This window comes from Drosophila melanogaster, chromosome 2L (assembly GCF_000001215.4).
Source record: "Drosophila melanogaster chromosome 2L".
NCBI classification, from domain to species: domain Eukaryota; kingdom Metazoa; phylum Arthropoda; class Insecta; order Diptera; family Drosophilidae; genus Drosophila; species Drosophila melanogaster.
The window spans coordinates 16,037,891-16,065,397 of record NT_033779.5 but is presented as its reverse complement, the minus strand read 5'-3'; the positions used below and the strand labels follow the sequence as shown (position 1 = coordinate 16,065,397).

General features: G+C 40.3%; 4 protein-coding genes across 10 annotated transcripts in view, besides 1 other annotated feature; all 4 read right to left on the bottom strand.

Annotated features, from left to right (window-relative positions):
* beat-Ia (beaten path Ia) overlaps window positions 1-15,433 on the bottom strand; it is a 31,720-nt gene extending 16,287 nt beyond the window's left edge. For both annotated transcript variants that reach the window (NM_001299046.1, NM_058160.4), the window contains exons 1-2: window positions 14,688-15,433; window positions 9,060-9,146 (exon numbers count right to left, since the gene is read on the bottom strand). In NM_001299046.1, the coding sequence (NP_001285975.1) occupies window positions 9,060-9,123 (64 nt within the window). In that variant the 5' untranslated portion in view covers window positions 9,124-9,146; window positions 14,688-15,433. The remainder of the gene's footprint in view (window positions 1-9,059; window positions 9,147-14,687) is intronic.
* Window positions 15,434-16,640: 1,207 nt separating this feature from the next.
* CG45084 (uncharacterized protein) lies at window positions 16,641-23,351 on the bottom strand. Of its 2 annotated transcripts, NM_001299045.1 has the most exons (11): window positions 22,871-23,351; window positions 22,153-22,323; window positions 21,037-21,574; window positions 20,926-20,975; window positions 20,541-20,610; window positions 20,398-20,477; window positions 20,006-20,332; window positions 19,432-19,557; window positions 18,990-19,371; window positions 17,669-18,796; window positions 16,772-17,440 (listed from the first exon to the last, which is right to left on the bottom strand). In NM_001299045.1, the coding sequence occupies exon 2, from the start codon at window positions 22,309-22,311 to the stop codon at window positions 22,177-22,179; it is 135 nt and encodes a 44-aa protein (NP_001285974.1). In that variant the 5' UTR covers window positions 22,312-22,323; window positions 22,871-23,351; the 3' UTR covers window positions 16,772-17,440; window positions 17,669-18,796; window positions 18,990-19,371; window positions 19,432-19,557; window positions 20,006-20,332; window positions 20,398-20,477; window positions 20,541-20,610; window positions 20,926-20,975; window positions 21,037-21,574; window positions 22,153-22,176. The 2 variants fall into 2 exon arrangements, with proteins under 2 accessions (NP_001285973.1, NP_001285974.1); NM_001299044.2 differs by lacking the exon at window positions 22,871-23,351 and having other exon boundaries at window positions 16,641-17,440; window positions 22,153-22,481.
* BicC (Bicaudal C) lies at window positions 16,641-23,351 on the bottom strand. Of its 3 annotated transcripts, NM_057517.3 has the most exons (11): window positions 22,871-23,351; window positions 22,153-22,323; window positions 21,037-21,574; window positions 20,926-20,975; window positions 20,541-20,610; window positions 20,398-20,477; window positions 20,006-20,332; window positions 19,432-19,557; window positions 18,990-19,371; window positions 17,669-18,796; window positions 16,772-17,440 (listed from the first exon to the last, which is right to left on the bottom strand). In NM_057517.3, the coding sequence occupies exons 3-11, from the start codon at window positions 21,341-21,343 to the stop codon at window positions 17,193-17,195; spliced, it is 2,718 nt and encodes a 905-aa protein (NP_476865.1). In that variant the 5' UTR covers window positions 21,344-21,574; window positions 22,153-22,323; window positions 22,871-23,351; the 3' UTR covers window positions 16,772-17,192. The 3 variants fall into 3 exon arrangements, with proteins under 3 accessions (NP_723948.1, NP_476865.1, NP_723949.1); NM_165144.2 differs by lacking the exon at window positions 22,871-23,351 and having other exon boundaries at window positions 16,641-17,440; window positions 22,153-22,481; NM_165145.1 differs by lacking the exons at window positions 20,926-20,975; window positions 21,037-21,574; window positions 22,153-22,323; window positions 22,871-23,351 and having other exon boundaries at window positions 20,541-20,846.
* Window positions 23,352-23,694: 343 nt separating this feature from the next.
* Window positions 23,695-27,507, bottom strand: part of beat-Ic (beaten path Ic) — a 41,413-nt gene continuing 37,600 nt past the window's right edge. For 2 of the 3 annotated variants that reach the window (NM_001299041.1, NM_001299042.1), the window contains exon 8: window positions 23,695-26,523. In NM_001299041.1, the coding sequence (NP_001285970.1) occupies window positions 25,868-26,523 (656 nt within the window). In that variant the 3' untranslated portion in view covers window positions 23,695-25,867. The remainder of the gene's footprint in view (window positions 26,524-27,507) is intronic. The other variant, NM_078856.4, reaches the window with a different exon arrangement.
* Window positions 24,716-24,757: a mobile genetic element.

The window sequence follows — 27,507 nt, the reverse complement described above, 5'->3', positions numbered from 1 at the left end:
TAGGAAATTGATAAGAACAGGCGGGCGGACTGGGCAGACGCTTAATTAACTTTACTCTATTGACTGCGCGAATTAGTCTAATTGGTCACTTGTTAATCGACACCTGAGAGGTTGGGGCTCGTCAAACAGTTTTTTTCTTGGTACATATTGATTTAGAAAAATCATTTTCAGTCCCTAGACTCACTTCGCTGCCAGACTATGGAATTATATTATCTTTTATCAACTCCCGAAAGCATTGTCAACAACAATTGAGACCGGTCTTTGGGGCATCTCAACGATTTGTCACAAAGCGATTTCTGCTTATTTTCACAATAATTCCATTTGTCCTTCTGATAGCAAACAACAATAAAAAAAAACTTTTCCATTCTCTTTTTGAACAACCGCAAAGTTTCAATTACTTGAACTAATTTATTAATGTTGTTGAAATGTTATTCGGGGACTTGTATTTCTAGCTGTGGGATTTGGAATACTCGGCTGGATATTTTATGCCGAGGATGGGCAAAGAATTCGTAAAGTAAAGAGTATAGGAAAGTTTAGAAAAATTAATAGCATTAAATAGTTGGAATTCTTGCAAAGACAAGGGGTAGAACTTAAAGATCCCTTTCCCATTTAAGGATCTTTAAGTTTATCTTAGCTAGTCAATACTTATACATAACTACTTTAAAGCAGCATAATTTATTCACTGAACTCCTTTTTTCGCCAAATATATGGCTGTCATGACTGCTAATTGATGGCTAATTTAGTTGGACTTTAAGGCTTGCCCCTGTCGAGCTGTGGAAAATCAATTTGGCTTTAATTAGCATGCCAGGCATGCATGTGCTGGAAGCACTCATTTTACGGAGTGCCGAGAATAATAAAATGGCCAACTGTAGCTGCATAATTTTTGGCGTTAATTCAATTTAAACTTTTCGAAAGCAAACCGGAAGTTCATCCCGTCCACGTCCACCCGGTGACCTTTTATATATTACATCGCCTCCGAAACTATATAGAAAATGCAAAACTCCAGCGAAAATGTGTGCAACAGCTATGAAATATTTGACAAGCAAAGGAAAAACTTTGGCAGCGTATAAAAAGCGGAAATGCCGCGCCAATGGGATGGCAAGAAGGGCACTTTGACTCAGACATCAGTGGAAAACGCGTCATGTCAGCCCGCCTATTGGCTGCCTCTTCCTCCATTTTGAAGAGACCCCCCCCCCCCCCTACAGGGCGAGCATAAATAATAAATATGGCGTGTAGTAAATGTAAATGCGCTGTGGAAATTCCATAAATTCAAAGGCCCAGCTGCGCATTCCCTTCATGACATTTAACACTTTGGCAAACAGCAGCCCGGCGATCGGCGATTCGGTGAGGCGGCAAGTTAGCAAGCCATTCAAATGCACTTGAGATTCCTGGAGCAACAGCTGTGTCCTTTCGAGGACGAAACGAAAAGGATTTCCGTCAGCGATGGCAACGTGACGTGATTGGCATGGCCAGCTGTCGGATAAATATCAGTTCGGACTAATCTAAGATGAGAATGCAAAGTGATTAATGATGCTAATCCAATACCGTAAAACGTGTTCAGACTATTTGAGCTAGTTAGACACAAGTTAGATCGAGGAAACTGACACAAATGCCATATGTCGAAACGAAATATATTATATTTTATATCATCCTAAACTTAGCTGGTGTTTTAGCAATTTCCCTTTCATATTTTTGAATACACAAACTTATATATCAACTTTGTTTTCATGTTATATTCTATTAAGTAAATTTTGACCAACTGCTGTGTTTTATGTGTCCTTTAAAAAACTTTTTTTCATCCTACATGAAATGAGAATATTTTAGAAATGATAGCTTTTTACATTTAAATCTATTGTGGATAAAACACTTTAGCCCAATTTGGTATGTCCCCTCACGATGCCATCTCCGTCGAGTCTAATGGAACTTCGCTGACTGGTTGGCGTGCGAAGGCGCCAAATCCAAATTAAATAAGATTTGTTTGGCTGCCGTTCAAAGATGCCGAAACGGCATTTCAGTTCGGCTCAGTTCAGTTCAGTTCAGTTCAGGTCAGGTCAGGTCCTTCTGGCCACCCGCAGAATGTCTTTGCCACATCCTTGGCCCTCCGGCTTTAACTTTCGTTGATGGCACCGACCCGATGCCGCGCATTTTAATGAGTATAAAACATAGCCCGTTTGAGTTTGGGGCGTGAGATGTCGGATTGTTTGCCAACAAACATGCGTCAAGTTCAAGTTGGCGTGTGAAAGGCAAGAAACCGCCTCTGCCAGAGCAAAAAAAAAAAAAAAAAAAAAAATCAAATAAAATCAGGAGGAAGCATACACAAGAAAGGGACAAAAGTTTTTATCATGACGTCTTGGCCTTAATTTCGAGTTTCAGTCTCGGCTTTCGAGGTTTTTGGTGTCGGCCACATTGTGTCGCTTCGAATCGTTTGTGAGGAGGGGCGCAAGAAAAATGTGTTTAGAATGCGGAAAACTTGTTGAAAATTGAGTTTTGTGTGAAGTTATATTCATTGATTTGCGGCTTCATGTGGTTCCTTGGCGGAGAACTTGTGGAAAGTGAAGTGTGGTTGCAATTTGGAATATATGACAAAAGTTATACAGTTTATACAGTTTGCTTGTCTAAATAGTTTACAACTCAATTAAATGTTTTAATAAATTACTAATGCGCCTACTAAATTTTTAATTACATTTTCTTATTTTCACTTGACATCAGCTACTCAGCTTAAATGAATACACCCTTTGCCAATAACAATAAAGTATGGTATCAATTAAATTGACAGTAATTCTTGGAGCTCACTTGCCACACTTTCCGATAAATCGAGCCAAGCCCCAACTCCCCTGGAATGTCAATTGCAATTGGTGAATGCCAGAACTCCGGAAAGTTTCCCTGTGACCCCGCCAGTGCCATTCGATACGTACGTGTTTATTGGAAACCCCGTTGCACGTTCATTATTTGAGGTCACAACAATAGTGAAAGCATCCGCCACGACGAAATGTGCAATAATTTTTAGCTATAAAACTTTTGTTAGCAACGAAGCCAAAGCATGTCGACAGTACGACATGGAGATGGCATTGGAAGTGGGAATTTTTTAATCAATAACTTTGATTACTTTCCTAGTTGTCGCAGCAATTACGAGGTGTTTTGCAGAAGAAAGGGCAGGGAATGCTGTCAAGTTTATTAATTTGCCACTCGAGCGTTGTTGTTTTGTTGCAGTGTCTCGTAAATTGTTTAATGGCAAGTATTCATGGAAAACGCTTTCATTAAGTTTTTATGTCTGCAGGTGAGAGGCATGAGGTCGAAGGTGAAAGGTTCGGGGCGTTGGTCACGTTTTCTGCCGTTTGTTGATTGCCCCGACTCGGGAACGCCAGTAGTTGCACATGTGAAGGCGATATGGCCATTAAATATGCAGCACCACCTCTTCGCGCCCGAATCGAGACCCTTTTCGCTCTCAGGGTTATGAATTGCAATGCATTTCGTAGTGGCAGTCAAAAAGGGGCAGCTTCCGAAGGAATTTACTTGCGACTTCAGGCACAGGGCAAAGTACAGAGTGAAAAGACTGTGTTTGCAACAAAACTGGCTGCAATATTATGTAAAACAATTTAGTATTTATTGAAAGTCAAGTTAAAACTGCTTGTGAGCAGAAACACTTCTGGGATACGAGCACTTGACCCACTTAACAGAGTCCAAGTTAAATCAATCAGTAAGTGAATGCCCCAAAAACCTACACAATGCAACCATTATTTGTGAAATTCCTCAAATGGTACTCAATGCGAATTTACACCGGAAATGAATGTATACTACACAAACCCTATTCGTTACAATTTTGTTTATTGTTTCAAATAGGGGAAAGGTCATAATTTAATTAAAATTTCGCCTGTAGGCGTAATTTTACTTTATAATCCGTTTTTGTAAAGCCTGATTGGGCGGCAAAATGGGCCGCGGCACGTGGGCGGCTTAGTGGCATGCTGCCTGCATAATGGAGGTGAAAATTGTTGTCTCTACGCCCCAGTCTGTGTTCATATGCAGCGCTTTGGTGTTGTGCGCCAGCCATTTTGCCCACGTTGATATTAATAACGATTATTAACTATTTGCAAGCATGGCAAGGAGCAGGATCGGGCAACAGCAACAACAACAATATCAACACTAACACCAACCATAACAGCACAGGATATACTGGCTGGCATACATGCGTATGTATATTAAAATTCTCGAGCATGCAAATCTGTCGCGAGCCCGAGGGCAATCCAGATAATTAGTGTGTTTTAAAAACAATAACGTGCCGCAGGGGTCTTAAATATGATTTATATAATCTCCTTTATGAACTCGCCCCTTTGAAATTCGCTCTCGGATACATGGTTGAAGTTCAAGGGCTTAATAAGGTCTTATCTGTACTGGTATTTGGTAAAAAAGTACATGATTTTAAATCTAAAATTCAATTTATGTGATAGGATTATAAACGGACGTGGTTACAAACAGAACTATCATCTATTTATTAAACCTAGTCCAAAAAATTAGAGCCTCTACAAACATAAAGTGCAAACAATCAATTCTATTTATAGTGCTAGAAATTTTAATTAAAGAAAATCGTTAAAAAAAAAAATAATATGACAAAATGATTCACATATCTAGTTTTTCCAGATAACTACGATAAAATTAGGAAACATTTTAGTAGCCAACAGCTCCATTGGCATTCCAGCTGCATTTTGTCAAACTAACACTTCGTTTTCCGGTGCATAGTTGGGATCCCAGGCCTCAACCGATGCCAATGACCGGGGTCAGTTGGAAACCCTAATGGTCGCACAGGGCACGCACTCGCACACAGGCGAGATTGTTTCCTGTTATTATGCAAATTTCTTCATGGCTCACCCGCAGGCACATGCCATGGAAATAGTTTTCCTTTTCGAGGGTTTGCATCCCCGAATTGACCTTACCAGAGCAATTAAGCCGCTTAACCCATGGCTGCAGCCATATTTTGCAGCCCCTCTTTCGATGGGACGTCGCCATAAAAATTGTTAAGCTTCATCCCATCCGCTTGACAACGAAAACGAAGCGAAAATGAAAAATAAAATGGCCAAAAGCATTTGGCCGTTACAGCTGCAGTTTGTCAGTCGTGGCTAAAGCTTCAATTTGTTTCCTCATCCCCGCCCCCCTACTCCACGTTTTTGAACCGCTTTTTTGCTCTTAGCCGAATCGAGATTTTCATGCATTTTATGTAACGATCCAACCACCTTCCTACCAACGCCCCACACAGGTTCCTGCATCAATAATAGTTGTTTGGGGCTTCCAAAGGTGCACTGGGGGAAAAAACTCAATCTCAATTTGAATGCAACATTTTTGCATAAAAAGTGCGATCTTTTTTACATAACTTGTTCTTGTAAATAAGCTCAACCGCTAGAGCTAATATTAGGTATCATTATTACTGCTAATAGTAACGAAATATTCCTGTAGAAATACAAAGAATATAATGTTTTCATATATCGTACGATCTATTATTATTAATCGAAGTTTTGGTAAAATCTTAAATTTGATGATTTCCGTTTGTTTGTTGGTTTCGTATACTCTCGTTTTTGGTTTGGTTTTGACTATGATTTTTTTGTAAACGAGGACTCAAAATCGAAATTCCTAACACTCTGGCAGAGCTGAGCTATTTCATATTTTTTGCCGTTCCCCTCGTCCATTGATTTGCCTGTTAGTTTTAAGTATGCCAAGCGAAAGGAGAAGCCGAGTCAAGCATCCTTTAAGGGGGGAAAACCGAGCGGTGGCCCGTCTCGAGTGGAAAAGTGGTTGGCGAGATGACATCGGATCAGGAATTCTACGCCACGGAATGCACTGTAATTGGTTCGATAATATATACAGGAATTGATTTTCCAACCAAAGAGGTTGCCTCGATTGAGCTTTAATTAAAGACAGGGAGCGAAGCTGCCACTTGAAGCGTTTGTATTCTGTGTGCTGTTGTTGTAGAAAAGCGATTAATTGATTTCTTGAATTGAAATTAAGGTGTTTTATATGGTTTCAGTAGGATTAAATTCGGACGACACGAGACATTAAATAAATCCAAATACGGCATGATATGTATGGGTTATCCAATTAATATTAATATATATTAGCCCAAAGCTGATCAATCACAATTTATTGTTTTTCCTTGACTAATGGGCAAACCACTATGACTCTAGTAACCCCGATGGAAGAAAATCAATAAAGTCTGGGAAAGCCACACCTTTCCATTTAGCTGACCTTCCGGACCCTTGCAATTTAAATCACATTTGCGGCTAATACAAATTACAACCTATTGCGCCCAATAATCACTAATTTCACCCACCAACCAACGGCAAGTTTGAAGAAAGCCCCAAATAAATGACAATTTCCCCAAACATTAAGACATTAACGCGAGTTTTGAAACAAACTGAAGTGGAAATAATATTGTCACAAATTTGCAAGCACTCTCGGCATGTGGTTATTAAAAGTAAATCAAGTGCACGGCCGATTTACGTAGCCCCAGACTAATTAGCCACTTGTGTACTACTAAGCTCGGTACTCAGCCACGAAGGGGAACTGAATCCCCCATCTGAAACCTCTAAAACGGTAGTACAAAAACATTTTGCTGTTTCCCCGATTGTTGTGCGTGTTGGAGATTTTTATCAGGGCCCGTGAATTGTGGGTGTTCTGGGAGCTCTGTTCTGTGGGTGGATTTCTGAAGGTCCCTGATGTGGGGTACAATGTCGTCGTCTACAGCGAGTGCACTTGGGCCCAGCTCGATAATGGCAGGTTAATAAACGTTTTTGTGCGACACTGAACGTATGGCCAGACGCAGACGGCGCAGGTGTGGGCAGAGTTTTGTCCTTCGTCCTTTTTGCATGGCTAATGTCCTACCGCCTACCGCCCATTGAAGGCTCAATCGAAACACGTGGGCGGTCTGGTCCTTCGATGCACGGCTTGTGTGCACTGAATCACGGTTCAATGGGGCTTATGTTTGAAAATACGAAGAAGGTTTTTGGCGAGTCCAAGTAAAGGACAATAAATGGTCATCAACCTTTGTGATTAAGAACAAAGTGGAGAGCTTTATAAACTCTTTTGCAAAACACAAATTAAATTCCCATATATATGGTATATCGAAATAAAACAAAAATAAGTTAAATTTAACCAAGTAATGCATTACAAAAATAATGCTAGGAAATTATAAATAAGTTTTTTTAAAGTATGCCGTCTGCAGGTTCTATTCTTAGCAACTAACATAACATTATTTAGACAGCGTGTACATTTATGCTACTTTGCTGACTATTTTTACCTTTATCATTCTTAGCCTAACTTTTGTAATCCCATTTTTACACAGCTTTAAGCTGGCGTTATTTTGTCTACAGCCTGCAGGGGATATAGGGAAAGCTAAGCCAGACAGTCACTTGTCACAGCATCCACACAGGCCTACACAGCCTACACACAAGTAGTAGTGGGACATACTACTAAATAATGCCCAAAAAGGTATGCTACACGAAACAAATGCCAGGCACGTTGAAGGCATTTATCAAGAGTCCTCGCATACACCTACAGATGTCGTGTGGCAGCGAGGAGCTGGGAAACGGGAATGGATGGAGCTGTGGAAAAGGATAACAGGCCCAAATCCAGATCGCTCCAAGTGACAAAGAGTCGAAAATTTCAGTCACGCGAAGGGCTTAAATGTCGTTTGATGTATTCGCCGTCATTTAAGTTTCTGTTGATGTGGAGGGGTCGATGGATATAGTTATATATATTGAAGAAAAATCAACTGTCAGACCCCGGTTTTGCCCATAGAGAAATGCCTACGACTTGGGCCAAAGGCAAATGCGTTTGTGTGATACATTCGCCGCTTCATTGACATATGTCCTGGCAGTCTGCTCCTGGAAGCGATTGACTGGGCCGAAGATGCAGATAGGACTCGAATCTGCGGCGCACGTCCAAGGGTTAAGGCCAGGTGAATGGCGGTGGTGGCAGCAACTTGTGTGATTTATTGAATAAATCAGTTTGGATGCCTTCTCCCAGCAGATGCTGAAATATTTATGTGTACGTTCGTTCGACTGTGCGTGCGGTTCCTGAAATTTATGTGCGATGGTAAATAAAATGAGACCTCCAACGGCGGCGAAAGCCGCAAAGACGAGGCAATAAAAATTTGAAGTGTGTGTAAAGCGCGGCCAGATATAATCCTATATAGTAGGTATGTTTGCTCAAAGACGAGCAGAAGACGATGACAGCATGAGTTATTGGCTTAAAGTATTGAGATTTGAATGTGGCCGCACTCTAAATCAAATTTTAGAATTATGTGGTGGCGCATGAGCTCGTAGTGTGTTTGTGAAAATTATTAGCATAATTTATGCTTCATTTTTTTGCACAGTTAAATATTGATAAATATTCCGGTTATTTTGTATGCATGTGTAATTTAAATGCGGACAGGTCTGAAACGGATTTTGAAAATTAAATCGCAGTAAATTAAGTTTCCGTTTGTTAGTTGAATGAAGTGTAGTATAGATTCAGTTTCACAACCTCCGCCAAAGAGGCTTACTTTTTATATCCACTAATCTGGTATTCATTCTCGACTTAACTACAATTAGGGCTATTAAACGAATTTCAATAAAATATTCATATCGATTTTCATGAAATAAATTTAAAGCGTTCTATATTAGCGTAGTGTCATAAGTTCGAATCAGTTTCATTTCTATGACATCGAATTTAATCAGAACTAATTATCATTTGGGCTGTAAATCATAATTCACAGGCTGAAATTAAAAACAAAGTTAATGCACATACATGTTTAATTTTTTATGTCTTTCCCCATCATAATTGCATTTCAATGTTTCCCATCAATTTAATTTGATTATTTCACATTTTTATAACACAAGTTTTTCCATCAGGAGAGCATTGTTCTGTGTTATATGAAATTAATTTTAACTTATTAATTTGACTGAATTTATTAAAAAGCTAATAATGTAAATACACCGCTGCGCTTCAAATCTTGACATAAACAAGAAAATTGCCGTTAACAGATTTTCATTTTATATGTAAATCAAATTACAAATAATGTTAAATCTACTTACCTAATGTGAGTGCCAGAAGAATCGTGGTCAATGCCGTTTGATAGGCATTCTGTGGAAACCGCATGTTGCTAGTTTGTCGTATGGTATCTGAAATGAGGACGGTGTGAGATGAATTTCGTAAGGTAAGGATCGTTTTTAGAAGTATTGATTGCTAGGCTTAAATAAACAAAAATGTAGTTTCTTTCCCAATATAAAGGCGTACTTTTTCTTTAAAAATGGAAAACTAATGGGTAGTGAAATTTTAAGCCATTTGACGCCTTAAGACCCAACCGCAAAATGCCGAAATGTGGCCAGACAACAACATCGGTTCTTAATGCGTTAAACTTTGCCTGCAACACGTAACTCTCGTTGGCCAATGCAACCAACTGGGCCGACTGCTTTCCGTGGGGCAGGTGTTGCAAAGTGAGTTTCTTATAGTCACTACTTTGGCCGAAAGTATTGAAAGCAATTTCGTAATCAGAAGGAAAGGAACCGGGGGAAACTGTATAACGTAATAACTATAAAGAAAACTGCAGCGATTTTCTTCGTCCCACACATATATACATACATAGCCAAAAAGTCTGAGTGAAAAGTTTGCCATTAACGGGAATGGGGATGGGGATGGGGATGTGTCCGAAAAACACATTGTTGTCTAACTGCACATCAAATGCTGCTGCCTTCAAGACTGTGAGCATAGCATTTTTCCATAAATTCTTTGCTCTTTTTTCGAAGCACATTTCAAGTTGAAAATCGGATTATAATAATCCCCTGGCCGAGGCATTCGATGGAGGAACTTTAACAAGTTGTAATATTTTATGGCAGCAAATTGTATTACAGTATCGGGGCCAAAAAAGTCAGGCCAAGGAGATCTCGTAGGCGAATATCCTGTGATGCTCACATGGCCCAAAGACTCCACCAAATGGCCATTCTGTGTACAGTCCATTAACTTTGCAGGGCCCTGTCTTAATTGCTTTGGCTTCATTAAGGTCAGCACAAAACTAACCCAGAAAGGCGGAGAATTGGGTAAAAACTTTCAACTTTTTAATTTATGCATTGACAAACTGAAACGACGGAGTGCGACAAACAAAGGGGCCAAGTCTGCTACCAATGCGATAAGCCGCAAACTGCACTTCCAGACGTTCTGCCCCTTTTCCTTTGCTCTATTCCAGCAGACAAGAAAACCGAAAAGAAGGATATAATAAAAATCAGCTGCCCTTAAACCCCTGTGCCGTTCGTTAATTGCATCTGGAGGAAAGTTAACTAACGAAGTGAAGGAAACAGATTCTTAGTCCTCATTTTCGCATTCTACTCGAAACGAGTGTAATCGGGAGTCTGAATGAGCTTAACGATTTTCCGGACTTGGAAAAATGCAAAATGTAAAAGAGTTCGGAAATAAAATATATATTTAATAGTGTGTTCATATCCCTTTTCTAGGCAAATTTGTTTACTTACATATTTAGCAAAAATTTGATTAAAATCCCCAAAGGTTGATATGATAAAAAGTCAATTATTTCCTCTCATTCATTTCATACAACGCAATTTCGTGTGGGAGATTTTGATTTTTCATTTCAAAAGTGAAGTATATAAATTCTGAGAGAGTCATGCAATCACAATAATCCTGATTCCTTCATTTAGAGCAATTTGCAAAACAATCATAGCAATAAATATGTCCAGTCATCCCTAACAATTGCCATGACATCTGCTGCTGTTGAGTCTGTTGCCTTTCACAGATTGCTCGATTACCAAACAACTACGAACTACGATTACAATGGCAAGTAAATACATTTTTAAAACCACCAAGATAGATTGCTGGCCAATGCAAGCTAAATCAAAATGGGTTTGCTGAGTGGAAGGGACCGATTAAACCGCTTTAAGCCTTCAAAGGCATAAGGCAAGGCACACACACACACACACAGATGGCGATGGAGTTGCACAGAACTTGTGAAAATTGGTAAACAATTTATGTGGTCAAATAAAATTGCACCGAAGTGAAGCAATGCAGGAGCAGAAAAGACAGACACCACAACAGGAGCAGAAACAAATTTATGACCGCTCAGTCCAATACCAGAAAACTAGCAAAACTTCCGCCACAGAAAGAGGAATATTTTGCAATATGGGCAGAGGCGCAGTTGCTAAACAATTGCGAATCCCCGATATTTTGCTACAGAATTTATATCCTTTTTTTAAATTCCATGTATTATATAACTGTATTTTGTATAAGAATATGCTGATTAACATTATAACTAAAAGAAGTTCATGCTCCATAAGTTATATAAAAACATAAGCGGCGTGGTAGGTGCCCCCGATATTCTCCTTCATAATTTTCCTGCCCACGCTCCTGGGCATCGGCAATAACTGCATGATGCAGATACCAAAAACCCAGGAGAAGCCCCAAAACTGAAGTGAGTTTGTAGAGGGGGAAAAGGAGGGACCATTCAAGGATATAAATTACATGCTTAGCTACTCGTAGTTTCCCTATCCCGATGCGCCCGCTCATATGCAAAAGTTTTTCCCCATTTCTTTTTTTTTTGTGCCGTTTTGGATTTTTGTTGCAGAGATTATGAAATAAATTTCCACATGCCACAACATTTTCGCAGCCGCAAAGGAACAACAAATATGCTAGGTACAGATACTTCTCCTACCCCTGGCAAATGTTGCACTTGAGATGCGCCTTTAGCACCAAAAAGTAGAAAAAGGGGCCCTAGATTACACACACACTGCCGCAGTCGAGGGAGCCACTCGAGATCCTTGAAATTGGAGAACTAGTGACTATGCCAATAACAACAATGGATTTGCATATGAGATATTTTTCAATAGCCCCAAGGTCTTGTGTTTGCCCATGTTTTCGTACTTGTTGGGGCGAAGTTTGAGTCGGTGCAAGATTTGTGATGCGGCGGAAAAAAATTTTTTCCTCCCGACAGTAAAAAATTTGTAAAGTTCTATCCATTCATATATCACAAGAGATAAGAATTAAAACTAGGAGTGGTGCAAAAGTTTTTCGCGAGAAGTCTGTCTGCTTTTAAAATTTGACGGAAATCTCAAGTCGCTTTAAAGTTCGATTCCAAGAAATTGGCACATAAAAAAAATAGCTCTTTGATTTTTGTCCTCTATCTCAAATTATAAATATAAATACATAATATACCATGATCCACTTAAACAAAGTAAAGCTTTTTTATCGAAATTATATAAATTATGATATACAATTTTTGTCTATAAATCAAAATTCATATTTACACAGGATAAGGTAAGTAGTTGGATTTATTATTCCATTTTAAATTCTCATCTATTTGTTAACAGAAAACTAATAAATAAAATCGGGGCATGATTGGATAAACATCTATTTATGCAATAAATATTAAATGCAAGGCAGAAACCAAGACTAATTCAGTTATGCCAATACTAATTGAATAAATCCTTGGCCATTTAACCAGCTTTTGTAGATCAAAGCTCAAGTGGGATAACGAAGCCATAAATTTGCGAGCAAATTCCTTTAGGATTAGCACAACTCATTGGTTGAGTATACACGCACATAATCAGCTTAAACAAATAAGTGAAAACTAATAAGAAAACAGAATTTCGGGGCACTTGCCGAAAAACTAATTAACACCCACGCCTAGTTAGGTTCCTCTTTTTCGCATTTTCGCCCGAATTTCGGAGTGCCTCCGCTCAGCGTTCTTTTTCATAAGCCACAGCACTTGCAGCGCCACCAAATAGTTAAAAAAGAACGAAAATAAAAGATCCAGGCTATAAGAGAAATACCTGGTCGAGAGAAGAATGCGACACCGTTGCAGGTGGCAGTAAAAAATGGCTGAAATTTCTCCAGCTCAACAGCGAACTGGCGAAAGGAGCCGCCGGTCATCCGAGGCTCAGATCAGGACACAGCTCATTAAACGCCGGCCACAGTTTACCTCTCTCGACGGATATTACACGGCCAAAATATAATACGAAGAGCTGTCACACCATTTATCAATGCCAATATTATGCTGTCCGTTTTATTTGAATAAAATCTATGACAATATTCAAAATTTGAACTAAGCGCCAGGAAGTTCGGTGAACACATTGTGCTATTTCAAAGGATTTGATTTTGGTTGGAATTCATAATCTCTGGGTTAGCCAAATTTTTAAGCTTATGCATGTAAAATAATACGAATCCAAAAGGGAGCTCATTATACTGTAACTTTGGTAATGGGTGACAAACTAGATGAAAATAAGCTAGTAAAATAATTCGGAAAATTTTTATATTTCCCTTTAATAATGACTTATGACAAAAGTTTCGTAGATTTCTGGAAAAGTATGACATAAAGTTTATACGCCTTTTATATTCCTTCTCATTAAATAAGCACTTTACTTTTAGGAGAGTTAGTCAAAATGTGTAATAACTCCTTTTAACAGATTTATTTATTTTTAACTCAAAAATCCTGCCGGAGTTTATTTTTTTACAGTGTGCATCTGTTTGCTTGGTCCTATTGTTATTTTTAAGCCGGTCGCAGGATAATCCGAAAAGGCTGGCGACGACTTAATGTGCCCCTTGGCTGTGCTAAATAGCTTTCATTATTTACTTTATTCTCCCATAAAGCGTGCGAAAAAGTTTGGTCCGAGCCATTTTTACAGAGCTGTGGAAATTCCACTGCAAAAACAGAGCAGGATATGGAAAACTGCAGAGATAGACTGGGAAATAAATGTTCCTGCTCGGCTGGTTAAAGGTTTTCTCGTTTTGTTTCGGAACTTTTCCGACTCAGCTGTTTGTGGACACTTGCCAGCACTTTTCTTCGTCCTTCGCCTTCGCCTTTTCCTCTTCCTCCTCCTCCTCCTCCTCCTCCTCCGGCGGCAATAAATCATTTCACATATCAATCAGTCAATCAAATAAATGTTTGACTGCCGCCCAACTGACTGCCCCTCCCTCATCCGATATTGATTGTCCCACTAAATACAATTTTTGCCTAGTCAGTGGGTTGCTCGAAAGTGAGGATGAAAACTCTGCCAGGCAGTTGACATTTTCCATCAACAAAAAATGGGCAAATCGAAGCAGCTAGGACTGAGCTCAAGACATTGTTGCCTAGTTCCCCAGCAACTATGGGAAATGTTTACCAAAAAAGGATGAGCCCGAGGTCCCGGAGACACGCTCCCTGGCAATTGACAAGTTTTGTTTGCCTGTTGGATGAGACGGGCACGCCCTTCTGTACATCTTCCGGCTTATCTTCCGCTGGCTGGGATGTGAAAGGAAACCCCCGGAATCCTCAAATTGCCTTGCCAGGAGCAGGGACATGGTGCATCAAAATTAAACGTCGCAGATTGCGATATATGAAATTACAGAAGCGCAGAGGATGCTTCAAAGTTCGTGAAAGGTTGATGCTTTCGCTGAACTGGCTTATGAGCTGTTACTCAAACGTTATTTGCATTCCCTTGCAAATAATATTCTCAATTATAAACTTTATCAACTATTTTTCTACAACTCTGTTGTGAAGCAAAATTAAAATATTAGTTTTTCAAATTTCAAATGTTAAAAAACTGTTTTTCTTTTAAATAACATACGCTCTTGTGCGTTTCTAGTATACGAGTCTAAATATTCGTAATCATATCCCAATACCCTTCCTGACATCATATCCCAAAGCATCAATTTGTGTCAAAGAGATTATAATGTATTCCTACCTTCAGGTTATTTGGGTAAATTTTCTCTCTTATTATTTTCTTGTACTTTCAATGCAACTGGCTAGTCATATTTCACATGTGAGTATAAGGTTTTGTTTTTTTTGCTTTTTGGTTCTCTCGCTGCGCACAATTTGGCAAACAATTTTATTTTATGCAATTTTCGGTTGATTTATCAGAGAATCCTTTAAGGCGCACCGAGCAAGTATCCTGTCCTGGCGAATGGGGATTTGGTTGTTGGCTTTGGCTGCGTGGCTTCTTGTTGCTCCTTTTTGTGCCCGCCTAAGCCGTTCACTCCTCCCGATTCTGCTGCTTCCTCGTTCCTTATCTCATTTCGCGTATCACGGAGCTCGTTAAAATCACCTTAGAACACGTGACTGCACAAACACACTCGCACTCACACACACACATGCACTGGTGGCGACGAAGCAACAGCCTTACCCACACACACACAGTTTGGGACTATCGCAGATCCTTCGTCGGATCCTTTTCCCTATTTTCCGCCTTCTGTTTTGGTAAATGCTATGTCAGAAACACAAAAACTGCATCTCGCACACACGCACGCCACAGCAAAAATTGGGTTCAGTCCTGCGGTTTCAGTGCAGTTCAACCATTTTTTTTTAAACAATTTTTTCTGTTATTTCCGATGCTCGTAATACTGCGAAAATTGAAATGATGATCTACGCACGTCCTTACGCACGGACAACGCAATGTAAACTGCAGCAGGAGTCGAAGGATTCGCGACACTGCGAGTCCTGTGCACAGATTTCCCAATTGGCGAATGGCCAACGAAGATGGTTCGGAGAATCCGACGTCCTTCATCGGAAAATCACGAATGGAAAAGCGAGGAGAGAGAGAGAGAGAGCACCCGTGTGGTGGGTTTCTTATCCATAAATGCTTCTATTGCTAACTCTGCTTGGTTCCCCTTCCACTGCTTGATTTCCCCTTCCCACTGCTTTGCCTAAGAGAACTGCTTCGTTTTGACTGCTTGATTGTACTCACCACGACTGCCACTTTAAACGGCAACTTACTGTGTACAATATAAAAAAACCAATTGTAACATTATTTTTAAATTTAATAAATTTTTAAATTTTAAATTTACTTTAAATTTTTTAAATACATGTTAGAGTTTAATTACAAGACTTCGGAAGGTAAGTATGCTTAAATAAGCATATATTTTAGAAATACTTCTTCCTGTCTGAGTGTACGGAAAAAGTATATGGAAAGTAAATTTAACGTGGTTAATTCAATTTTCAACTTCTTTCGAAAGAAATTTATAAAAATATATATATTTTCCTACTGTTTTTGAAAGGCCGAGGAAACACATACTCAAATTATACTTATGGCCACTTAACTATGTCCTCCCATTACACAACACTTCCTCTACTTAAAATGGGACCAGCATTGACGAATGGAGGCCGAAACTGGCGACTCTCGGGCTGGTCAGTGACTCCACTTGGGATCCAAATTCAAATCCAGCATAATTGTAAATCAAGCCGCTTGCCAAAATGTCCCGCAAAAGCCCACTCGAAGTACTTAAGTGGAGCATAGCCCCATGTAGATGACCACCAGACTGGGACTGAGATGGCTGCAGAAATTAGTTGCCATTGGCAAAGGCACTTTGCGCCCAAAGTGTCATAATCATAAAAATTTGCAATTATGCTGATGCAACACGGTAGCAACCACCGGCAACTGGAGCAAAACATTTCCAGTTCATTAGCTCAGCCACGCCCCTTTTGCCGCCCGTTTAGTTCGTGTAAGGACACACATTCGATTTTGTTGCTTTGCAAGACTTCTTGGCACGAGGCGAGGCAATACAAATTATGCAGACAACTGGAGACAATAAAGTCATTAACCTCTATTCCAACCAGGCTAAAAGAGTTCAAAGCGGCAACGACTTAATGTACATATATTACAAATGTTTCTACAAAATTAAGCAAATCATATTAATCTAATAATCTACTAAAAAATATATTTAGTTGATTTTTCATAGACATCAATTTATTCATATCAAATGTTTGTGCGTGACTATTTTGCTTATCACTTAATACATGCTGTGCTTTTGTTTTTAATTTTTTTTTCTTTTTCAGTTAGTTTACATAAATTCATTTCTTACAACAAGTGATTTCGTTTAGTTAGATTTCATAAATAATTCACAATATTTTTTTTTTTTGCTTAAGACGGTTTCCTATATAAATAATTTCAAAATAAATTAATCGCTTAAAATAAAGGCAACTACGACCTATTGGCACACTGGGAAAACTGTGCACTTTCCCGAGCGCAGCTATGCTACTTGGAATTTGAGTACAAATGCGAGTATAAGTCAAGGTCAAGGCTGTGTTGTGCGGGAAAGCTATTCGCCCAGGGAGTTGCCATTTTCTTCCTGACTTCTTCCTATACTTTTTACCGTTCCGATTCTCTTGATCTTACGACTACCAAATAAATGGGCATGCAAAAAAAAAAAGAAAAAAAGAATTCGAGGCAATGGGGTCGAACGACAGGAGCGGATCACCACTGGTTGGAGGGACGGCGCTCTGCGCCTGGGGCCGCACTTCCGGAGAATCGCGGCGACGAGGAGTTCTGCGAGGAGCTGCTGCTGGGCATTGTGCTGCAGGCCGCCTCGTTGGCCAGCAGCGTGTGAATGGCCGTCAGCAGCTTCTTGCGAGCTCCAAACGCCGCGATACCCAGCTCCATCAGGTTTTCCTCGGTCAGGGTGGTGAACACCTCCAGGTCGATTTCGTTTAGAACGAATATTTCTGAAAGGAGAAATAAAAACTGTAGTTTTCCCAGGTTGTAAATATAAAATAGTTTGATTTTAAATGCTATATGGATGTTGAACTTTATGTAACTTTATCTATGACTGTGAAAAAACGTTTGCGTTAAATAAAACACTCTCCAGTTCAAGCCAGACATATATGATAGCTTTATAAAAGACTTCTAGTACACAGTTGGTAAAAACGGACATGATCGGCGGAGCTACTCACTGATGTAGTGCTCCAGACCCAAACTGGTGAGCAGAGTCTGGATGTCCTTGTGCTTGGCTAGCTGCATCCGTCGGTTGACTGGAGTGGCGTCCAGGAGTCCGGTGGTGGCACTCAGTCCGTAAGGGGAACCCAGTCCTGGTGGCAGCCGCCACCCACTAGATGCTCCTCCACCAGCAGCCCCATTTTCCCCGTTCTCCAGCGGGGCAGGGGCGGGCGAGGTGCTGCTCAAGCCCATTCCCATCCAAGCGGTCGTGGGTGTTCGCAGCTCCCCTGCCACCGGGGTGCGCTCCATGGCTTTGTAGCCCAGGGCCCGTTTCATGTCGAAGTCAAAGGCACGGTGGCCGGAGTGCTTGTTTCCTCCAAGGTCATAGTGCAAACTCCGATAGCTCTCGGCACTGCCGGGCAGGAGGTGGGCTCCTCCGGAGTTACCTCCTCCACCGTTGGAATTACTCAGCCCCAGCAGCACTCCATCGCTAAGGCGTCGTCCCAGACGCGCCCCACCACCACCTCCGCCGCCAACGCCACCACCCTCACTGCCGTAAGTGGAATCTGGCGAATAATGCGCCCGATTTTGGCTTCCCGCGGTGGAGGATGAAGTGGACGACACGGTGCCCGGCAATTGGGCATACGGCGGATACGACTGCTCCAGGGAGGTGGTGCTGCTGCTAAAGCTCTGGTAACCACTGGTATTCTGACTGCAGCTGTTCCGTGGCGAAACAGTCGGCGGTTTGAGAGGCGGCGCCACCGCTCCAGGAACCTGCAGATAGTTGCCATTGTTGCTCTGCCCACCAGCCACCATGGAACGATTCTGAGCCTGTTGGAAGCTGTTGTGCAACTGCATATATTTTTGGGTGGGCGCACACACCCCAGTGGGCGTGGCCAAGCCATTGGCGTTCAACAACAGGTGATTGTTGTTGGCATAGGGCGTCAGTTGGCCAGCCAAGGAGGGCGGCAGCAGCGATGGAGTCTTCGGGCTGTCCACATACCCAGCCAGCAGAGCAGTTAACTGGGTGCGGTAGGCGAGATTAAGGTCTTTGTCCTTTGGCATGAAGTAGTAGTCGGGGATCTCGGGCTTCACGAATGGCGTGGCCAGGCGCAGGATCTCCTGGCGGGCCTCGTAGATTTTGTCTAAGGAGGGTGACAACAACGGATTAATACGGAAATTTAATTCAGCACTTGCTAAATATCTTAAATTGTATAATATATCTAAAAAGTAAGGAAAATATGGGATAAAAATCAAACAATAATGGAAAGTGCAATCGTATATTAATGCAGAATCAACGAAAATCATACACTTTACACATTGCTTTAGAGATCTTACCTATAAACTTCTCCACTCCCTTGACCACAATGGCCAGGGTGCTCTGCCGCTGTTTCTGGCGCAACGTGATGTAGACGCCGTACTTGGTGTTGAGGCTCATTATTTCGGATGCATCGTTGTGGTTGTCCGGAAAGTCAAAAATCAATGCTACGGGCAAATTGCCAAGCAATTGTTGTCGCGCCAAGTAGACGTCGTCGATGCGTCCGCTGATCGTGACCTGGGACTTCTTCAGGGGCTTCACGTTCATGTCGCTCAGATCGGGGAATATGATCTTGGTCTGGGTTCGCTCCATAATGCTCAGCAGATTCACGTTGTTCTTGCCCTTGACGATTTCGTGATGCTGCGGCGAGATCTCCATCTGGACATTCACCAGGATTTGGCTCTAAAAAGGAAAAAGGATTCGCTGATGAGCCTTATTTTGAGTTATCCTTCTCGAACCTACCGCAATACTCTCACAGGCGAAGTTGATCAGCAGCTGCGTGGCATCTCGGACCTGCGCCGATTCCTTCTCGGATCCCTTGACCAAAACCAGCGAGGTATGCAATTTTGGACGCGTGGAGAATATGACCTGAAAGGAGGAAAAATCTTTAAAATATATTCAATAATAATTAAGAGCAACGAAAAAACTGTTTACAAAAATCCTTGGTTGTAATTTAAGGTTGCCAAATTCGAAAATAACGTTTAAGTAACTTTATTACTTTAAATGCGTTCTAAATCACTTAAAAATATATAATAATAACACAACTGCAAAATTAGCCTAATGTAACATCAGTTGATAAAATTATAATGGAGCAATATATAATCACAACTCTCAAGGGTTGGGAAAAAAAAATTTGACATTTTCTATACCCCCTCTTAAATGTATGTATGAATGTATATTACAAAATCTTACCTAAATTAGTTAAACTAATCAAGCCATTATAGTCAAATGCAAATAATATTTGGTAACATGCCATGATTAATTTATAATTAATTTATAATCTTACACTTAGTTGACTCCGACATCTGGAACTCACCTGAACATTGAACTTGGTCTCGATCATCTTGATGTAGGGAGTCTCGTGGTCGGGCTGCGGCTTGTTGGGTCCCATTACGGGCATCTCGAAGGAGATGAGCAGCGGTGTGGAGAGCCGAACGAGAGCCCGGGCTCGCTCCACGCCCTCTAGGCTGCCGCACAGCGACACCTGGTTGGATTTCTCCGTGGGATTGGAGCGATTCGAGTCGGGGAAGTGGATATGGGTATGCGTGTCGTCCATTATGCGCTTGATGTTGTTGCCACCTCGTCCGATGATGTACGAGTGATCCGTGTAGCTGACGTCCATTTTCATGATCACTCGAGTGCCCTGTTCGGAGAAAAATGGGTAACAATTAAAACAGATAAGTTTGTATTATGCTTTGGCTCACTCACCCTGGAGTCAAGACTGCTAAGGATGCGCTCCTTTGCCCGCTGAACCTGATCCACCTTTCCCACAATTCGCACATGGGGATCTTTAAATTATGGGATTTATTTGAAAAATACTCTTGAACATTGAAAATATTTCAATATCCTACCCTTCTTGCTCTTGGCACCAATTTTGAGTCTGCAAGGCCAGCTCACATAAGTATCCGTAGTGTTCATGATCTAGTAAAAGAATATGTTTTGGATATATGGCGAATTCTTTTATATCAAGTCAAAAGAGTCGGTCCTAACAGTATCTTAAAACAAATTGGGTTATACACTGAAATTTTATAGATGCAAAGTCAGATTGCCAAACAAAGACATGAATCAATTAACTTAAAAATTTTGCTCAAAAACTAAATAACTTAATATACTATTGAATAGGAAACATATTATTATATGTTCAATATTTATAAGGCATGGCATTCTGTGTCTCAAAATGAGACAAAAGAAAGTGTGAAGCTAATAGGTGCCCAAAACTTAAAAATATGTACTCACGTCATGGAAAAAATATTCAGCTCCATTCATTCCCTCAATGGAGCTCTCCGCTATCAGAAAAAAGGCAATGTATAATAAGGAATCTATTATTTTTATATATAAAGGCATTACCTTTTATTAACTGTTCCAATTTCTGTCGATCCACCTTGAAACGTTCCGTGTGGAGATCGTCTGGGTTTTGAACGCCCAACTTCATGGCGATGGCGCGTATGTCACTCCAATCGCTATCCACGGAGGAGATCTCGCTCTGCGTCTCGCTGGGGGCTCCACTGCCCACCGAGGTGGTCGATGGAAGGGCGTGAAGACTGGACAGGGATCCAATGGATCCAGCTTCCACCTCCAAGCCCACCATTGGCGGTTTGGCAACATCTGCGGCCGACGGATACATCAGTTTATTGAAAGAGGCACAGGACAACATTGTGGAATTCGGATGATGATGATGATCACTGGATCAGTGGATCGGTCAGTGGATCGAGAAATTCGTCAGAGGTCAACAGGTGTGGGTACCAAAAAGTCGTTTAGTTTTAAAAACCAAGCAAAACGTCCGTCTCAGTTAAGGATTCTGGAAGCCGGTCCGTTGTTTGGTCAGCTTTGTTAGATGATTGCTGCTACTTAATGAAGTAAAGTGTATCTGAATTGATGGGATGAGCTGGTGATGAAAAATGAAAGGTCCGAAATGATGTAACAAGAAAATTGATGTTCGTAATAAGAAGAGAGTGGTTAGAAAGCGAGTCATAGGTAATTTAAAGTGAATATTGAAACACCATATAAAAATTAATTATTTTTATTTTGATAGTCGGTACCATAATTTAAGCAATGCACTTTCCAAAAAAAAAAACGATTTTACCTTTAAATTTAGTTCTCTTTTAATTTTTTGCGGTAAATAGTATTTAACTATCAACTGGAATAAGTACTTTTCACTAACATTAAAAAACTTTCTGTCTTAATTTGAAAATCTGTCTTATAAATTTGTGAGAATAATGCCGCGAAAAGGTGAAATAAAAATTCACTAATTAATATTATTATGGATAACAACATTATTATTGGTTCGCCGCCTGTCGAAAATTCCAAACTTTCTTGTGTGTTCTTTCACATAACCTCTCAAAATGGAGTGCTGCTGCCATGAGGTTCGTACTTTCCCCTTTCTCTCGAGATCCCGAAAACCGTAATTTCACCCGTGTCTTCACTTTCACTTCCTTGTGCCCAAAAACCAATGGCGTAACTTACCGCTGGGAGATCGCTCGGTGATCTCTACTTGAGATTAAATAGGCCCTGGAGGTCCAGACAGATGGCGTGCGAGAGGTCCTGGACGAATTGGATGGCCTCGACGAGGCAGACGTTCATAACAAAATTACGTATTTGTTGAAATCTCTCGACGAAAGGCATTTAAGGTGTGATCTGCGCAATAGAGATCTATATATCAGTATATAGCTGTGTGATTGCGACGGTCTGAGGGGCTTTGTCAGAGTATTGGAAAAATGCAAGTTGGGAAAAATCTCTCTGATTTCTGGGGGACCAGCACTTCTTCTAAGTACGGCTTGAAGGCAACTGAACGCGGCTCTCGATTTCGTCGATCGATTTTGCCCGCTGCTCGACGGCATTTACTTCTAACTGTTGAGCGGATGAATTCCGCAAATCGCTGGCAGGAGAAAATCTGGCGAATATTGTTGTTGCTGGGTCAATGAACCGCTCCCGGAATAAGAGATTCGATTCCATATGTCGAGAGCGAAAAACAAAACAAAGTCGCAGGGAGAGGTGGTGTTCCAGAACTCCAACATAGCTACAACAATTTGCAGAGCAAACGCTTAACAGCGGTTAGAATGTTGCAATGTTAAGTTTGAAATGTTGCCAACCGTTTTCATTCATTTTGGCGCCAGAAAAAACGGTAGAGAAATACGGCACAAAGAGAAACCGACTTTATTCCCGCCAAAAACACGCCACTTACCGTAATGTCAGAAATTCGGATCGTAGCACATACACATAGATATCGCAGGTTAATTTACTTAAACACAATCAATTGTAAAATCTTTTCGACAAATAACACGCTCTTTTCACGTAAAAAAATTGTATATCCGCTTGCTAATTAATTTTGGGCGCAATTAATTTTCCGTCAATTGGTCAAATTAAGGTTCGAATGGGAATTCGGCTGGCAGTCGGTGTATTTTTTCAATGTAACCAAAAAAAATAACCACTATCGAAGTGCGAGTAACAGAAAAACACCACGTGTGTGAAAAACACAAAGGAAAATGCAATGGAGTCTCATGAAAAGCGAAACTGAATTGTTGTCAGAAAATCGTGCACTGCGCGTTAGTTAGTTATATTTGAATATTTTTTAATATTTTATAGCTCTTTTGAATTAATATATTATTAATGGGTTGTGCGCGCCGTGCAGTTGTCGTCATTAAAGCGCGCTGACTATCAAACTAAGCTCGGCATGTGGGTCCCAGTCCCAACTGACCTTCAGATCCAAAAGCTCTGTGTTCTGTGGGGAGTGAAGCCAGTGCACGAACAACCTTAAAAAGCTGCCAGCCAACTGGATAACGGATATTCAGCAATAGCTTTATAACGGGAAACGGAGCTTTTCAAGCTTCTGAAACTCCCCAACCTGCACTTTACCAAAGTATTTATATACAGTGGGTTTTAAAAGTACGCTCACCCTTGTACAACCGGAAATCAAACTTTAAATAAACCAAACTTAAATTACGTAATTAAATGATGACATGTACGAGTAAAAGACGTCAGCAATAGTTATTGAATAGGGGTTACTTTATTTCCTTGCTGCTATTTTACATCACTATTTTGTTTTCTTCAATCTTATTATTACATTTATTCTGGCTTTACACATTTCGGGTTATTTATTGGGGATATGAATATATTATGTGCTATGCATTTGACCGCGTTTTTGATTCTCTTTATAGATCTAAGACTTATCGTTTTTCCTAGCAGCTGGAAACATTCACTGTTTTTTTATCCTACTTTCATATTTCTTGGTTAATACTTTTAATATTTATTCAGTAACATCAAAATGTTTGTCCCATTTTTATGTACATAAAACTAGCTTTTTACATTCTTATACATATGGTTATAGTTTATTATATATATTGGCCATAATTGAAACCATACTGAAATTAAAATTAAAATCCCCTGTCAATGTTTTAATGTAATGGGCATAAATTAGGGAAGACAACTTTCACAACACGATTTGATTACAAAAATCTGGCGGCATGCAGTTTATTATTATATAATTATCTATTTGTATTACTTGTTTTTGCATGTACACCAATTAATTTATATTTCATAAGTTTTATTATTACGTTTTATCATTTTATTTACACTTTAAATATATGTACTGAATTTATAAATTATTCAACATTTATTTTTTATTATTGTTATTTTTTTTTAATATACATTTTCATTTGTTTTTGGGCTACGATTACCCATTGCATACATTGAATTGTGTTTAAGGTAAAGGAACTATTTACCGCTGGATTTTTGTTGGCCAAAAATGTTCAAATAATTCTTTTGCTTTCATCGAGTTTTAATATTGCCGAAACAAGACTTGAAAATAAAGATTCTTTTTCGTTTTAATTTGCTCTATGTATTCGTTGTTTTCTACAAATAAACGCTTGCTATAATAATTAATTTTGCTTTTCATTTCCACAACCGTAAAAAGTTCCTTTCTGTACAGTGGATGTTACAAAATATTAATTTTGTGCTTGGTTTTAAGCTTTTATTTACACATTGACATAATGTCTTCTTCATTCTGAAAGGAGAAAACAAACAAAATAAAGTTATAGTCGATTCTCTCGACTATAAGATACCCGTTACTCAGATGAATACCTTATAATGTTACAAACGATTCCACTAATCTAGAACACTCTTTTACTCTAAAAGTAACGGGTATTAGTATTGACTTAAATTATATTCGGTTGTTTACAATTTTGAAGCTGTCAAAACCCCACTTTAAAATGCACTACGGTACCCGAAAGCTAAGCTCAAGTGCAGTCTAAAGTTCAGCTTGCTGTACACTGTGCACAATTCCTATAACTTTTTGATTTTTTATTTGAATATATTTAACGCTTGATATATAACATAAGAGTTTGAAGTACATAGTATTTATTCTAAGTACATTTTGATTTTCAGTGACTGAGCACACGCATTTTCTCACCCTGTACGTGCCCAGTGCCCAGGCAACTGTGCATTTTTGGTTTGACTTTCCGCATCTCTTAATGTTCTCTTCACTGAGAGCCATTTGTCGTGGCTTATTGTGATCTTTTATTTTTTACAGTAAAGATCTGTTCGAAAGTATCGGGAATAAAAAGTGAAAATACCTTGCTGTAGCATTCATATATGCTTATTGAGTTGATATTATTGTCTGAAAAGTGTGTCTAGCTGAAAATAAAATGTGTTACTATTTTTACAAAATAATAAATATGACAAATAGATATTTAATTTTAACAGTGAACAGAACAGTTTCACATAGTTAATGGAAGTAATGTGATTGATTGGTGATCTGTTTTACAGCACAATATATTTCCGTTTAATTCTGTTGCGAAAATGTGAGTAGGCCGAAAACAGATTTGAGAGATAGCGGCGTACAGGGTATCTTTTTATTTAATGGTTTCACCGTATGTTGTATTTTACCTAAGATTAATTCATTTCCTGTTATTATTCATCGGTTTAATATCTACTTGCTGACTTTGCTCTGCCAATAATTAAATATATACTGCACTTTCCCTGACCTTATGCGTTCAACACTTAAGAGCTACGACCAGATCGATTTATGCAGCTGGCTGATGCAATCAGTATGAGTACGAATGTATATTAATTATGCCCTTCAACAATTCGGGTGCGAAAGGAAAAGAGCCATATACTGGCTATTTTGCACGGTGGCGAGCACCTTAAGCTACTTTCGAAAATGGATTTCATCATCAATTCGGCATCAGCACGCGCTCCAACGCGACTGCATCATCGCATCCATCGCCTGCGATTTCTTTTGCCGCCTTTCTCGCCGCCGAGTCATCAATAATCGTTGATCCGGCCCACTGGCCACGCCCCTTACAGCATTGACGCCCCCCACAAGTGTCGCTGACAGCCGCTTAATGCTGCAACTCGCAACTCCTCCTGCAGCAGCAACATCTGCAGCATCAGCATCGGCAGTTGCTGTCGCTGTTGCCGTTGCATTTGCACTCGTGCTGCCAATATACGCATCACCACCGTCATCATCATCATCACGACTTCGAGTTGGCATCGCCATAGCCATTTGACAATTATAAAAGCATTTGACGCTAGATGCGCTAGATGTTGCCGCTTTTGAAGCTGTCACCTCGATGTTGCTGCTGCTGCCGCTGTTGCGTTGTTGCTGTTGCACCTTGCCAGTCGCCGGCTTAGTGTATTGACAGTTGATAATTTGATGGCCCAGCGGCCCTTGCTGCAGCAGGAAAAAAAGGAGAAGAGCAGCCGCTCCACCGCCCCCACATAGCCAGTGCCACGCCCCCGCCAACTGCCTGTTGATGGGGAGCTTTGTGAGCTGCGATGGCCAGAACTGCCAGAAGATTTCGTGTGCAGCTGTCGAGGCGCCCGATGCCGTGTTATCCGCTGGAAATAGAGAGATGCACAGGTGAGCATTGGGTGGAGGTAAAAAGAAGGGACATTGCCATTAAAGGGGCTTCAAATTTTCCCCCTTTGATGCCTTTGTGAAAACTAAACAACGCAATGTCCTGTTCGATTTTTGGAAAAGTCAATGTCTGTCAGGCTTCTTTAATAATTTATAAGCCAATAATCGTACATTTACCTATTGACCCCCTTTATACCTTTTACGTATAAGGCTTAGTAAAAATTGTAAGAATTTAGCTAAGTTTTCATCATGTGCATTCCAAAATAAGGTTTCTCTTGTAACCAATTTTGGCTGGGGGAAATAAGGTAGAAAATGCAGTTTCCTACCAAAAGATATTCAACCAGACAAGTTCTTCTGTGCGAGTGGGTGTGTCAACAGTGCATTTGCATAAAGTTCAGAGCGGAATGCAAGCAAGGAATCGGAACATGCAATCTCCCCATTCCTTTTGCTTAATAACGAGGGTGGCTTGCAAACTTCCGTTTTGAGGGCTTCCCTTGGGCGCTATGGCCAAAATATTGTCGCATACGTTGATATTTCACTGGAATTCCGCCGTTTCCATTTCCCAGCTGCTTTCATCGGTAAGCCAGTGAACTCAATTTTAAATACAATTTTCAGCTCAATGCGTTTACACACTTGTTATTTCTGGTGTTGTCGTTACTTGGTGTTAAGTAAATGTTGTCGCTAGTAAGTGGCAAAAGAACCGCAAAAGGAGCGCGAGGCGAAAGAAAAATGAAAGGATATAGAAAGGACCCCCCATTTTCGCCAGAGGCCCCAATCACGCTTCCGTCCCACACAGTCTGCCGCAATTCCGCGACAATCTTTCATGTCTAAACTTAGTTTATAGCAATTTGATTCCCCGCCATCTGATTCGATAAGCCTGCTCCTTGCTCCTGGTTGTTAGCAGTCTGGAGGAATGTTTATGCTGCACAATTTTATTTACATAATTTACATTGTGTGCCCGACAT